At 45.7% G+C, this 14142-nt stretch overlaps 1 protein-coding gene across 3 annotated transcripts in view; it reads left to right on the top strand.

Annotated features, from left to right (window-relative positions):
- Ccdc162 (coiled-coil domain containing 162) overlaps positions 1-14142 on the top strand; it is a 192940-nt gene that overhangs the window by 28853 nt on the left and 149945 nt on the right. For all 3 annotated transcript variants that reach the window (XR_005497567.2, XR_005497568.2, XM_039099214.2), the window contains exons 2-6: positions 582-745; positions 4036-4108; positions 4348-4458; positions 11686-11799; positions 13177-13371. Coding sequence is in view for 1 of the 3 variants with exons in the window: in XM_039099214.2 (XP_038955142.1) it covers positions 609-745; positions 4036-4108; positions 4348-4458; positions 11686-11799; positions 13177-13371 (630 nt within the window). In the remaining 2 variants the exon portion in view is untranslated. The remainder of the gene's footprint in view (positions 1-581; positions 746-4035; positions 4109-4347; positions 4459-11685; positions 11800-13176; positions 13372-14142) is intronic.

The raw sequence follows: 14142 nt of genomic DNA, 5'->3' as shown, positions 1-14142 counted from the left end.
TCGAACCCAGGGCCTTGTGTTTGCTAGGCAAGCGCTCTACCACTGAGCTAAATCCCCAACCCTTTACTTTTTTTTTTTTTAATGGAGTGTGCTGGATGTCTCTACAGTTTTGTTCAGATGACTGCAGAACCTGGAAAAGCTGTTGCTGCTGTTGATGTGTAACACACGGCTCTTATTGGTCTTTTTATATAAATATAAATATAAATATATATATATATACAGATATATAATTTGAATTTTTGGAAACTTTAGCTGTGCTGTCAACTTTGGAAAAAAAGTATCCCCGTTTACTGTGTTGAGTTGGCACTGTACAGAAATTAACAGCCATATGGTCTAGAAATGTTGAACTTAAGTTTTTTCCATTTGTACAGGGGTAACGCACTGTATTAAATATGTAAGGTCTTAAAAAAAATAGCCTAGCCAGGTTGTAATAGTCTCAGAACTTACCCAGTTTAGGTTTACAGCTTATTAATGTATTCTGACATATCTCTGCGTGGCTTGGTCAAGCGCTAAACGGGAAAGAATGGGGCAGAACCCCACCCAACCCCCACAAAAAATACTACAAGATCTTCTCTTCCCAGGGATTCAAAAGACAGATCTTAGACACCATGGACAGCGTGTATAAGCCTTCCTCCACAGAGAGGGTTCTGCTGCTGGAGAAGGAGCTGGAGGCGAGGCTCAGCGAACTGAAGACTGGGTTGGAAGAACAGGGGCTCCTTCCAGGAACAGCCAACCGGGTCTTCAGGTACAGTCAGTCTGAAGGTGGCGCTGTTGAGTTGGTTCTCCCGATCCCGCCCTAACACCCTTCTGCCCAGGGCTTTTGCTTCAAGTCAAGTTCAGATACCTGACACCCAACAACAGTTCCCAACGTCTTTCCCCCCTTGCGGGTACTAATGGGGCCCAGTCTTGCTTAGCTGCTGAGATCAGATGAGATCTGAGTACTAAGGTAGTGCGCCATAGAACTTGTGCCCTTTCCCATCATGCCTTTCACCTCTAGAACAGTCAGGATAGAAAGAAGCAGCATCTCAGCTGACGAAGTAGGAAAGTATTCAGTTTACTTCCTACGTTTCAGAAGCTTCTAAATAAATGAAAAGTTTCGTTTTACCTAATAACACTTGGTACGACACTCGAAAGCTGACAGAATGCTAGGTATTTGGTAGTGGATTCTGTGGAACACTGTTCTGTCAGGGGCCCTTGAACAAGTTGCTTCAGAGGAGCAGAGGAACCAGATCGCTAAGTCTTTCCAGCCCAGGCCTTCACAGCCGTGTCTGTTAACATGAGAAGCCTGCTGGTTTGAGGAAGCGTGGCGTGGATGACTGGAGGTATCATGAGGAGATCAGGAAAAGAGACCATACGTTCATGCATTTGGCTTCATTGCAAATCCGGTTCTTTAAGAACAGGCAGTCCATAGTTTCTGAGCCCTGATTTCTGAGGTAGATCAAGGATGAGGAATGAGACGGACCAGGCAGGCCACCTTTGCTCTCGGTCCTTTATATGCAAATGAGACCAAAGCAGCTCACTCAACAGTGCACGCCATTTTGAAAGCTATGGCGTTCCAGAGATAAGTGTTGACACTGCAACTTTTACGACAGACAAGGACTCCTATCGACAAGGACTCCTAGCGATGCCATGTGACAGGGAGGTTTCTAAAGGGACTTTGAGAGAACGGTGATGATGGACGATCCTGGATACCTATACTTCTCTGTGAGCCCAAGCCACCCTCCACAGTAGCCATCTGGAAGAAGCCTTTAGGGTGCTGTTTTCTAGGTGTGGTACTAGTTCCAAGGAAAACGGAAGCAAACACCCACTCCTGATGGATCACGTTAGAATCATATCACCTAGCTGAAAACTACCCTTCTTGTCCTTACTCTTCCTTCGTGATCTCCATGTGCTGTGTGTGAGCACGTGTAAGTTCAGGCTGGAGGTCAGAGGACAGCCTAGAGTGTCACCCGTCACTGAGACAGGCCTTTCAGCTGCTACTGTGTGACCCAGCTAACTGCCCCTGAACTCTGTTATTCCCATCTTCCCATAAGGAGCACCGGGGTACAGACAGGCACACCAAGTCTGTCTGGGCATCAGTTTAGACCTTCACAGCTGCATGGCGGGTGCCCTGTTCTACTCTACCCATCTTTTCTTCCTTCCTTCCTTCCTTCCTTCCTTCCTTCTTTCTTTCTTTCTTTTTTCTTTCTTCTTTCTTTCTTTTTTCAATTATTTTCTTTAATTGTTTTAAAGACTGACATTCTTTTCTCATTTACTACCCTGAGCCCTGGACCTTGCAATAGTTATGTGTTTGCGATGCCTGTGGCCTAAGTGTTACACAAACAACCTTTGCTGAAATGAGAGCCTCTCCTGTGGACTGGCTGCTTTCCCCCTGCGGCCTCCCTCCCATCATCCACAGGCACTTTGAGGTTAGCTGAGAGGAATGACACAGCTTGAGACTCGATTGGGCGGCCAAGCCCGTGATTACTCAGGCTCCGGCATGTCAAGGATAGGAGACACGAATGCAAGGGAAACCTCCTTCTGTGACTTCCTCTCAGTAGCTGAGCCGCTTCCTTGTACGTCATTGCTTCTGCTGCTCCGTGAAGATTCAGAAAGCAGACAACGTATCTGTGATTGGTGGCTTATTTTCATCTCAACATATTTTCTTCTTCTTCCTCCTCTTCCTTCTCCTCCTCCCTCCTCTTCCTCCTCCCTCCCTCCCTCCTCCCCCCCCCTTCATCAAGGACTAGGAAAAGAGGTAAGAAACAAGGTAAGAAAAGAGGTAAGAGAAAAGAAAAGAGGTAAGAGGTAAGGACTAAGAAAAGAGGTAAGATTATCTCCAGCTTAAAAAACCTGACACCAGGGCTGGAGAGAAGGCTCAGCCATTAAAGACTAGACTCACAACCAAAAATATAAAAAAACCTGACACCAAGTGTCCAGGTGGGTGTTTAGGGTTCTGTGGCCCTAGGGACTAACAAGTCCTAACAGGCTTGGGCCACCCTTGTCCAGTGACCCTGCTGATCTTCTCTGTGTCATTTCCGTCCTATTATTTGTGTCGTCAAAGTGAGAACACCCAATTCCCCTTCGTCCCTTCTATTCCCTTCCCTTGGCACTGGAAACTGAATCTTGCCCAGGCAAGACAAGTGCTCTAACCACTGAGCTACAGTCTCCTAGCAGTTGACAGGACTTCTCTCCAACAAGGGCGCGCACAGACAGTGCACTTCACAACATTGTCTGAGAACACTTGCGGCCATGTGAACCATATCAAACTAAGCTTGCTGCTAAGTTCCTCCGGCTCCCTCAAATGTAGCTTAGACATGTCACAGTGGCTCCTTTGCCAGTGGCTGCAAAATCCCACCTTCCCAGTGTGGACTCTGGGCTGCTGGCCTCTGACATTCCTAGTGCTGCCAAGCCTCACTATTGCCTATTGAGCTCCATGCAGGGAGGGCTGGTCTCCGTCCCAGAGGTCCACCCCATACCGAGGGCCCTTCCAGGTTATTGTCAGGCTAAGGAAAGGACTCCCTTCTCTGGACTTGAGCAGCTTTTCCTCCTCTGCTGCTACGTGATTCCCAGGGTCCAGTCGTGCTCCTGAGGCAGCAAGTATGGCTAAACATGTTCTAAAGCATTCCCCACGTGACATTTGTATGTCCTTCCCACCCTCCAACAACCCACCGAGAACATAAAAAGAAAAACATTTGGTTTTGGAAGGGCCAGTTTTCTGTGCCAACTGAAAAGACACAGCGAGGTTTGATAATCACACTGTCTGTCAGACACAAGATTTCCCCTGTGAAAGAAATACAAGTTGTGTGTGTGTGTGTGTGTGTGTGTGTGCGCGCGCGCGTGCGTGCATGCCCGGAGAGAAGGATGAGCAGAGATCGGGTGTATCAGAAAAGGTTCTGACCAAGATAGAAGAGTGTGGCCTTTATACACAGCCAGTGGGTGACACACTCATTCTGGAAAGGTTGGAAAGGGTCACAGAGCCATCAGGCTGGTCACCGCTACCTGCCTATCACAGCATTCCATAACACAGCTTCTGTTGCACAAATCTTCCCGCAGCTCCGTTCAAATACCAAAGGATGTCGCCCACTTTAGACGTGAACGGGAAGAGGCTCTGAAGAGGACCCTCCAGGTGAGGAGGAGCGTGGGGGGCTTCAGGAAAGAACACGCGTTTGATTTCGCTAACTAGGAAGCTATTCTCAAGAAAAGCCTCCCCCTCCCCCCTAAAAAGCTGATACTTTTGAACAAAACAGCTGCACATCCTGCTCACTGCTAAGCAAATGCAAACCATTGTATCCTTAGATAAATCGGATTTTTTGGCATTTGAAATTTGGGACACTGAGGATGTTTGAAACTCTTTCATTGGTTTAGGTGGCCGAGTCCAAGCCCCTTGTCATTCAGGCAGATGTCCTCAAGAGGGAGCTAGAGAGCTGCCTAAGGAGAGAGTACACACCGGAAAATCTTCCCCTGCTTCTGCTGCAGGTACGGTCATCTCACGATCTGAAAGCAAGCATGGAGTATATTGGAAATGTATCAGCAAGCTGGCTTTTCGGTAGACCCTGTGGGCAGGCGTTCTAGAGACGGGCAATTTGCAGACTTAGTGTAAATGTTTTTGTTTTGTTTTGTTTTGTTTTGTTTTGTTTTGTTTTGTTTTGTTTTGTTTTCATCAGAGATCATTTCCTTCTCACAGCTAGGTTCAGCTTAAACTTGCTGGGATAGGAGGTTGGGGATGTGTGGCAGGGGCGGCGGCGGGGCGGGTCGCCTAAATACTGCCTGTGCGGGTGTTTTACCCTGCAAGGAGAAAGACCCACTCAAGGCCGGAGAAACGTTTATTTCTGAAAGCCTCGCTTAAGAAAATAATTCAAAGTACGAAAAGAGTTTTGTATCGACATTGTAAGAGTGAGGGATGGAGACCAAGGAGGGAGGAAGGGAGCGAGGAAGGGAGGGAGGGAGGGAGGGAGGGAGGGAGGGAGGGAGGGAGGGAGGGAGGGAGGGAGAAAACTAGCCAGCCTTATTACTGACAAGGGAAAAGCAAACCAGTGTAGACTGCTATTTGATAGACTATTGTCCTGCCATCAAATGTTTATGCTTTTGCATAACATGTAATATTAATTACATGTTCTGCCATGTAATATTAATTAAAACTATGTATGCACGCTTGATAATAGCGATCGAATAAGAGAAGAACCACTAGGTTTAGGTGGCAGGACAGTGAAACACCCCTGAACTTTTATATAGCTTCTCGACTTTGCAGAATCATGTGCTACTTAAAATTTTTTAAATGTTTTATTCTTCACTTCTATTAAATCATTTAAGGTAGTTCTGTTCTGAGTTGTTCCCCTCGGGCATAAAGATTAGCTCTTTAGTAAGTAGTTCGAGTTAATCACAAAAGATGCCAAGATTCTATTTGCGAGTTAAAATGCTGTTCATTCAGAATTCTCTCTCCCTATAATTGTCTTCCTCCCTTCCTGCTTCCTTCCCTGCCTGCCCGCCTTCCTCCCTTCCTTCCGCTTTCCTGGTCCTTCTCATTCATTCTTGTATGACAGGGTTGGCAATGGAGGGAGAGGAAGGGTAGGGATAATAGATATTTGTGTCTGGAGATGTTCTTGGGGGCAGTGGACATTTACAACTGGCAGCATCTCATGTTTGGTCGCCAGAGGCTAAGGATGATGTTGAACTCCACAATGTACAGAACATCCTGCAACTAAGAACTATGGTGTCTCAGCTCTCAACAGTGATAAGGCTGGGAAAGTTCTAGAACACTCTGGACTTCCTTAATATATTCATTGCCATCTCATCTGGAGAGCTTTCTTTAATGTCACTTGTAGTTCATGCCTGCCAGGGACACATTCTCATGGTGTTTGTTATTTTATAAAAATTTATTTTTCTTACATTTTATAAAGCTATTTTTTTTGCTTAGTTACAGAATTCTGGACTGATAACTTTTATCACTCACTATTTTAAAGATGCTACTCTATTCTCTTTTGACTTGAATGAATTCTATCTCTGAACACAATGTATTTCCTGTTCTTTGGCTGTTTTAAGCTTTTAATAATTTTTAGGTGTTTCATTATGATATACAGTGAGATTTTCTTTGCTTTTCTCTTGCTTGGAGTTAGACTTAACTTTTTGGACTGTGAATTTATTTATTTATTTATTTATTTATTTATTTATTTATTTATTTATTTATCTATCTGTTTGTTTGTTTATTTCCAAATTAGGAAAGGTGTCTCTTGGCTTGCTATCAGGGTCACTTGTGCAAAACACAACATTCACCTGAAAGGGATTAAGGTGTGATTTATTGTGGAGACAGATGTGTGTGACCATGGCCCAGGAGCACAAATTCAGGTTATCTCAAGTTCCATGTTCCAACGTGGTAATGATATCATAAAGTTCTCACAGTAACACATCAAAGAAAAGTCACGGGGTTGGAGAGATGGCTCAGTGGTTAAGAGCACTGACTGCTCAGTTCAATTCCCAGCAACCACATGGTGACTCACAACCATCTGAAATGGAATCCAATGACCTCTCCTGGTGTGTCTGAAGACAGTAACAGTATACCCATATATAGAAAACAAACAAACAAACAAACTGGTGGAAGTCTCAAGTAGGCAGGCTATAGTAAGTGGGGAGCTCAGCTACAGGTCTCGGTTGCTATCTTATGGCGTTCTTAGTCTATGATTGGTGGAAGCTAGTTATCTGTTTGCACATTCCAAAGGATTTACCCAACAGTCACAAAGGTGTAAGGTCAGAAGCAGAGGTGGGCAAGGAATGGCTATAGTAGAAGCTAAAGATAACTCGAGACAAATTGTAACTAGGCTTTGCAACATTCCGGTTCTCCACAGTCATTGAGGTTCCAGTCAGTTAGACCGCCACCTGGAAGATTCAGCATAAGATACAATTTCCTTTTTGTTCACACCTGGCTGCATTGTTTCTGAGCCTGTAGAGAGTGAGAATACCATGGCCGGAAGACAAGACAGGGCAGAAGAAAGCTGTTCACCTCTGGATTGCCGGGAAGCAGAGAGCTCACTTTTTAGAACAAAGGCCCTCCCTGCCAAGCCGCTAATTTGTGAATCCCATATATGGATTAATCCATCGAGGAGGTCAAAGCCCCATTGATCCATTCAGTTGCCAAACGCTCACCTCTGAACATTGCTGGTCTGGGGACTGAGTTTTCAAAACCCAGTATTTGTGGGAGATCCTTAAGGGCCAAATCAAAGCAGTAACGATGCTGATACATATAAATGCTGGATTAGGGTCCAGGCCTTCAAACAAGGACATCAGTGTTTCTCATCATTGCTTGTGTCGTTCAGAACAGACAGCAGCAAGGGGAGGGGAGCACCAAGTACTCCAGGAGATGGCGTGGCCGTCACCAGCCCGACCCTTTAGCTCGAGTCATCTTCTCACTCCCTTCTAAGTTGTCCAAGTCATGTGCTCAGAATTGGAGGCCTGTCCGGATGTCTGAGTTAGCTTTCCCGCGGTTTGATTTCTGACTTGTAAAGAAGGCCTTTTCAGTACAATTTCTCAATGTCTTGAAGATTTGAATCATTTTAGGGGCTAGAGAAATGGCTCAGTGGTTAAGAACCCTTTACTGCTTTTACAGGGGACCTAGGTTCAATTCCCAGCAACCACAGGGTAGCGCATGACTGTTGGTAACTCCAGTTCCTGGGGATCTGCTGCCCTCTTCTGGCCTTTAGGCGCTGCATGCCCACGGTGCAAAGACATACATTCATTCAGACAAAACACTCACTCACACACATAAAAAATTTAAAACAAAACAAAACAAAACAAAAAACTGTTTAAAAGACTCTAAACAATTGGGGGGAGGGGCATAAGGATAGCTCAGCTATTAAAGGCTAAGACTTAAAACCCAAACATCGAAAGAGGCTTAAAGGATTTTAAAGTATGGCCCTCAAATGAGCAGTCAGTTCTGAAAACGTCTGCTTCTCTCAGTATTCTGGAACTCCTTGTCTCTTTTCAGGGGTTATAGAAGATTCTGGAAAGGTGGTTGTTTTGCTAAACTAATTATCTCACCAGAAAGAAACCTCTAACTTCTCCCAGTTTCTCTATTTGCCTTGGTCCCAGGGCCAGATTTCTCATTTCCGCTGTGTCAACAGAAACCAGTCCTGTGAACCGACCCCTTGTGTTTGGGTTGGTGGCACTCACCTTTGCAGGCTGAGCATCTCTCTCTGACCTGTGTACTATTATAACTGTCCACTGAGCAATGAAAGACCGTTCTTAGTGAAACCCCAGCTCCCGTCAACCCTGGCAGGAAATGTAAGTAACTTCTTAGACTGGGAGGTGGTGAGTGTCCTTCTCTACCCTTGTTCCAACATGTCTTTCCAAATCTGCAAAGGGAGAGCAGAGTCAGCCCTGCTTAGGTGAGAGAGCACACAGGCACCCCACTGGATAGCAGGGAGAGATCTTCAGTTTGGCTGTTGCTGTGGTAGCCATACCTAGACTACTATGTGAGTATTCACATCCTGGACAGCAGCAATACCTGGGCTGCCGGGCTCTCTCTCTGCTGTCTTGGACAGTTTTCAGTTTCTCAATAAAAAACACTGCTTTTCTTGGATCTTGACTCTAGGCCTCTAAAGAACCTTTCCCTTGGTGGGTGGTCTGCAGTTGGGTTTCCACTATGGAAGCCTTTCTGGATCTAGGCTGTTGGCTGCCAGACTTCTAGGAAGCCGGAAAGTTCCACCGAGCAACATCTAGGGTCATATTTTGTCTGGTCTCCTGGCTTTCTTCCTTCTCTTCATAGCCGTCTTCCCCCATCTCTTCTTTTCTCACTTTCCCTTTAATTCTCATGTTCTTCTTTTTCTTTTTTCTCTTTCTTTGTCTGGCCCTTCGTGGCAGTAAGAATAACATTATCTTTTGTTCCCTTTGCTTCTCAGGAAATGCCTTCTGCTGTTCGCTTTCCCCCTTTTCGTTTAATAAAACTTCTTTTTCTTCCCTCTTGCTGCCCTGACCTCGTGTGTTTCATGACCATGGACAATCAACATGAGAGTGTTTCCTAATTTTTTTGAAAACTTTTAAGCATTGCTACTTCAGAGTTTCCTGGGTTCTGGGAGCGTAGCTCAGCGATAGACTTCGTGCTTAGCTTGTACTCAGCCCTGAGTTCAGTCCCCGGCACCGAGACCTCCTGTTCTGCCTGTGTCCTCTTCACATTAATATCATTACAGCATTCATATCGCCTCAGGAAGACCAAGATCTGCTCCCTTTGAAGTTCCTATTGCGCTCTCTTCAAGGCTACCAGATTTTGTTGCTCTCGTTCTTGTTGGTTTGGTTTTGTTTTTCAAGACAGGGTTTCTCTGTGTAGCCCTGGCTGTCCTAGAACTCGCTCTGTAGACCAGGCTGGCCTCGAACTCAAGGATCCCCTGCCTCTGTCTCCTCTGTGCTGAGATTAAATGCATGTGCCACCATCACGAGTCCCAGCTTAAGTTTCCCAACTTTTCTCATGCGAAGTCTGGCGTGCTTCTAATCTGGGCCGTTCAGTGTTTGTTTCAAACCTGTGTTTATTTTTAGACTCCCAGACTCTCTTTTTGCTGTGTACACATTTCACTCTCAGTCTTCGGCTGTGCTGAGCGCGCCATCAAGGACCTTTAAAGACTTTGCTTGCTCATTTTGTTACCTCGGTCAGCTCTTATCTTCTTGACACTAACTTCTTTTCTGTCCACAGATCTTTTCCTTGTTCCTTTGAATGTCTAATCACTTATAAATGAATGCCGAAATTAATCAAATCTTCACAATGGATGCCGTAGATGTGGTATTTCCTGTCAAGTGTTAGGCTTTTAAGTTACAGATCCACTTTCTCCTTTCAAAGTTTGCCTTCAGCGTCTTTCGGGATAATTTCACTCTAGGCATAGTTTCTCCTCATTACCAAAGCCCTGCTGTTGACACCGGATGTCTCGGGTATCCAGGGGAAGCTTCACACTGATGGCTGGAACTTGCACATCATGCATCCCTGTAAGAACCCTCCAGTTGTTGGGCTTAGGTCCCACCCACAACCTCCTGCAGCCTTACCTGCTGCCTCCTTTACTCAACAACCGACCTGTGGGGATCTAAGCAGGTTTCCAGAGCCTTTCTCTGACTGGCTCCAGAGCCTTCCTCTGACTGACTTCCTCCTCTCCTGAGCTGCAGCGTACAAACTCCCCCACTCTGCCCCTCACAATTCAAGTCTTCCCTCCTTAACTCAGAGGTCCCTTCTCTGCTCACGGTTTCCTCTCGGTCCTGTGAAGGACGTCAGTGCATGAATGAGGTTCTCGGCTCGTGGGAACCATGGCACTGTGGTTCTCTTCTCCCAGGACCCTGGCACTGTGTTGTTCAGGGTCAGAAAACAGTTGCCTCAAGTATTCTGTCCAATTTTCTACTTGTGATGAAAGAACGCGACAGGACTCATTGCTTCACAGACAGCATCGGTTTTTATCACCGGATAAAAAAGACATCTGCATGACTTCCCTCACACTCATAATTCTCCTGCTTCAGCCTTTGGAGTGCTAGGATTATAAGAATGTGCTATTGCTTTTATTTTAATTGTAAGCAAGGACTTTTAGTCTGATTTTATAAACTATCTTTTATTATTTTTACTTCTTAATTATTACTCTCTGGGTGTGCATGGTTTTATTATTACTCTGAGTGTGCATGGTTTTATTACTGTGTGTGTGCATGGTTTTATTACTCTGCGTGTGCATGGTTATATTATTACTCTGTGTGTGCATGGTTATATTATTACTCTCTGACTGTGCATGGTTTTATTACTCTGTGTATGAGTACTGGAACATTCCATGATGTACATGTGGAGGTTGGAGGACAGTATTGATGGGGTTACTTCCTGCTTTCCATCTTCACGAGGGTCCCAGGGATCAAACTGGGGTCATCACAACTGCACGAGAACGTCCCTTACCCAAAGGGCCACCTCTCTGGGCCATTCATCTTACCTGTAATGACTCACATGCTTTAGGTATACATGTGTGCACATGGATGCACAGGTACATGTGTGTGCTTGTGTTTCTTAGAGGAAAACCTCATGTGTCACTCCTCGGGTGCTGTTGACTTTATTCTTTGGAGACAGGATTTTTCACCTGGAATTCACCAAGCAGGGAAGGCCCAGTGGCCAGGGATCCCTAGAGACCTTCCTGTCTCTGCCTCCCTGGTGTTCTGAGTGCCACCACAGCTGGCTTGGCTTTTGCCTTTCCTTTCCTTTCCTCTCCTCTCCTCTCCCCTCCCCTCCCCTCCCCTCCCCTCCCCTCCCCTCTCCTCTCCTCTCCTCTGCTCTCCTCTCCTCTCCTCTTCTTTTCTTCTTAACATAGGTTCCGGAGATGAAACCCAGGTTTCTGTGGTTTTTCCGTAAAGCGTTTTACTGATCGAGCATTTTTCCCACCCAAAATTTCAGTTCTTTAATCCAAAATTTCAGCTCGATTTTAACCCTCTGATCTCCTAACTCTCCGCCGACAGTCCAGTAACTGGTGAAGGAGCTAATTCAGCAGCAGATTGCAGAGAACTAGATGCATCTGCGCAGTCTTCTTGCTTTACATCCGAAGTGTCTTAATCCAGACCCCATGTGATGGTGTCCCCGTAGGGGAAAAGGTGTTTTCAAAGCAACCGGCTTGATTTACCTATTGTTAATGTTCCTAAGGCTCACTCGGCCTCCCGCCTGTGGTATGTGGTATATTATACTATGGTAAGGGCTTACTTCTGTTGTTGGTAAAGTATTACACAGAGAGAATCCTGCAGCTGGGCCAGAGTAAACATTTGCACATTCTGAGGTGGAAGAGGCGCTGCCAAACCAGTGAGACCATGGAGGAGCTCTACCCTCTCTACAAGGTAGGGAGCCGGGAGGCGGAACCTGTGGGAGGTTACCTGTGAATGTGCATACGTACACACATATATAGTGATGATGTATATGTATGTGCATACGTATAATGTGACATATATGTCATTTTTAAAAAGACTTTTCATTTTCATTTTAAATCGTGCTCGTATGTGTACGTGTCCACGTGGATGCAATGTTCATGGGATGCCAGTAGAGGGCAGAAGATGCCCTAAAACTGGAGTTAACAGATGGCGGTTAGGAGATGCCCGCTGTGAGACCTGGAAACCTAGCTCAGGTCTTCTAAGTGCAGCTGTCATGTGTAACCACTGAACCACTGTCTCCAGCTGCTTTACATGTGAATTTTCTAAATAAAACAACGCAGTCAATAAGCCTGTCGTTGTTGCTCGAGGTGGCCCTGATGTCCTCCTCACCGCTCCACGTGCATACCCTGAAGCTACTTGCTGGGTTGAAGGCCTTCTTAAATGACAGCCAGTGTTTGGTTAAGCATACACAAGTGACTGTGCTTCCCAGTTGGAACCTCCAGACAAGCTCTCAAGGTCCGTTTGTAGGAGGGTGTCCATTTGAGGCACCGAATGTGGCAGTCTGCCTTTCTTTTTCTTTAAAAAAAAAAAAAAAGCAAAAAAAAAGGGGGGGGGCTGGAGAGATGGCTCACCGGTTAAGAGCACCGACTGCTCTTCCAGAGGTCCTGAGTTCAAATCCTAGCAACCACATGGTGGCTCACAACCATCTGTGATAGGATCCGATGCCCTCTTCTGGTGTGTCTGAAGATAGCTACAGTGTACTCATATACAAAATAAATAAATAAATCTTTAAAAAAAAAGCACAAATAAAGATTGGGAAGGAACCAGTGGACATCCCTCCTCACGTGTTCTGCCATAAAGCAACAGAAGACAAAGATTCCTACTTTTGTTATTGTTGTTGTTGAGACAGGGGTTCAGTACATAGCTCAGGCTGTCCAGGAACTCACTATGTAGCCCAGGCTGGCCCAAACTCACATAGTTCCATTTGCCTTTGGTTCTCAAGTGCTTAGATTAAAGGCATGTGCCACAATGCCAAAAAAAGTTTGAATCATGAACCCTGACATGATTTTTTTACATAGAAGACGTGCATTTTTTTTTTCTTATAGACTTGGTCAAGGTAGGAAGGTCAGAGGTGGACTCCTTGTACCAAACACCCTCCTGCACTGTTAAATTGCTGTCCCTCAGAGTTGGCAGAGTAAGACACTTCCTCACTCAAATGAATCCAAACTGCAGAAGAGCTTGGGGTGGAGGGTTTGCAAAAAAGTCCCTTTTTCGACCCTGGAGACAGCATTGCAGAGAACAAGTCTTGCCAACTGGACACAGTGTGTCTGTATCTCTCTTCAACAGAAACAAGTTGACTACATCATGCAGGAGTTCAATGACTCGGTTCAGAGAGCACAAAGACTGTCGGTTGCTAGAGAAAACTTCCTTGTGGGAAAGAACAACCCTCCAGACCTCGTGACTCCGGAGGACCTGGCGATTTACACCAGGTGGTTAGTGTGCCACCTGCAGGCCCTCGGGACTGTTCACCACTACCTGCAGGTAGGGAACCTTAGTGTGGCAGTGCACACCCTCTGGGGGAGGGGAAGGGGAAGCACAGAGCCCCCACATGGGGAAACATTTTCCAGCCAATGCGCTGTCAATTGGGCTCTTTCAGAAAAACCTCTCATTCTGCTGTGTAGCCATTTAGTTCTTGCTCCAGTTGGTTTTTTTGTTTGTTTGTTTGTGTTTTTTTGTTTGTTTTCTTTTTTCTTTTTTTCTTTCTTCTAAAAAGTTACAAGGTCCTGTGCTGGTTGGAAGGTGGGGCGTGAGTAAATTTCTATTGCAACGTGATGGGGTAAGACAGAGGAGCTGGGCTGGACATGGCAGTGTTATCTAATCCCAGCGGCTGTGTCCAGAGATTCTTGATTCTGAGGCCAAGCTGAGCTCCACAGTGAGTTCAAGATTAGCCTTGCGGGCTGGAGAGATGGCTCAGAGGTTAAGAGCACTGACTGCTCTACCAGAGGTCCTGAGTTCAAATCCCAGCGACCACATGGTGGCTCACAACCATCTGTAATGAGATCTGATGTCCTCTTCTGGTGTGTCTGAAGACAGTGACAGTGTACTCACATATATAAATAAATAAATCTTAAAAAAAAAAAGATTAGCCTTGCACGCAGTGTGAACTTGTGTTGGAAAATAATGACAAGTAGTAAAGTAAACAGTTAAGGTAGCGTTAGTAGCTCAGGGATAGAATGTGTGCCATAGCTTGAACAAGGCCAGGAAGGAGTTCAGTCCCCAGCACTGCCAAAGAGGGGTCAGGGGACAGTACGG

The sequence above is a fragment of the Rattus norvegicus genome, chromosome 20, assembly GCF_036323735.1.
Source record: "Rattus norvegicus strain BN/NHsdMcwi chromosome 20, GRCr8, whole genome shotgun sequence".
NCBI lineage: Eukaryota > Metazoa > Chordata > Mammalia > Rodentia > Muridae > Rattus > Rattus norvegicus.
The sequence above is the reverse complement of the archived record's forward strand: the minus strand, read 5'-3'. Positions and strand labels throughout refer to the sequence as shown.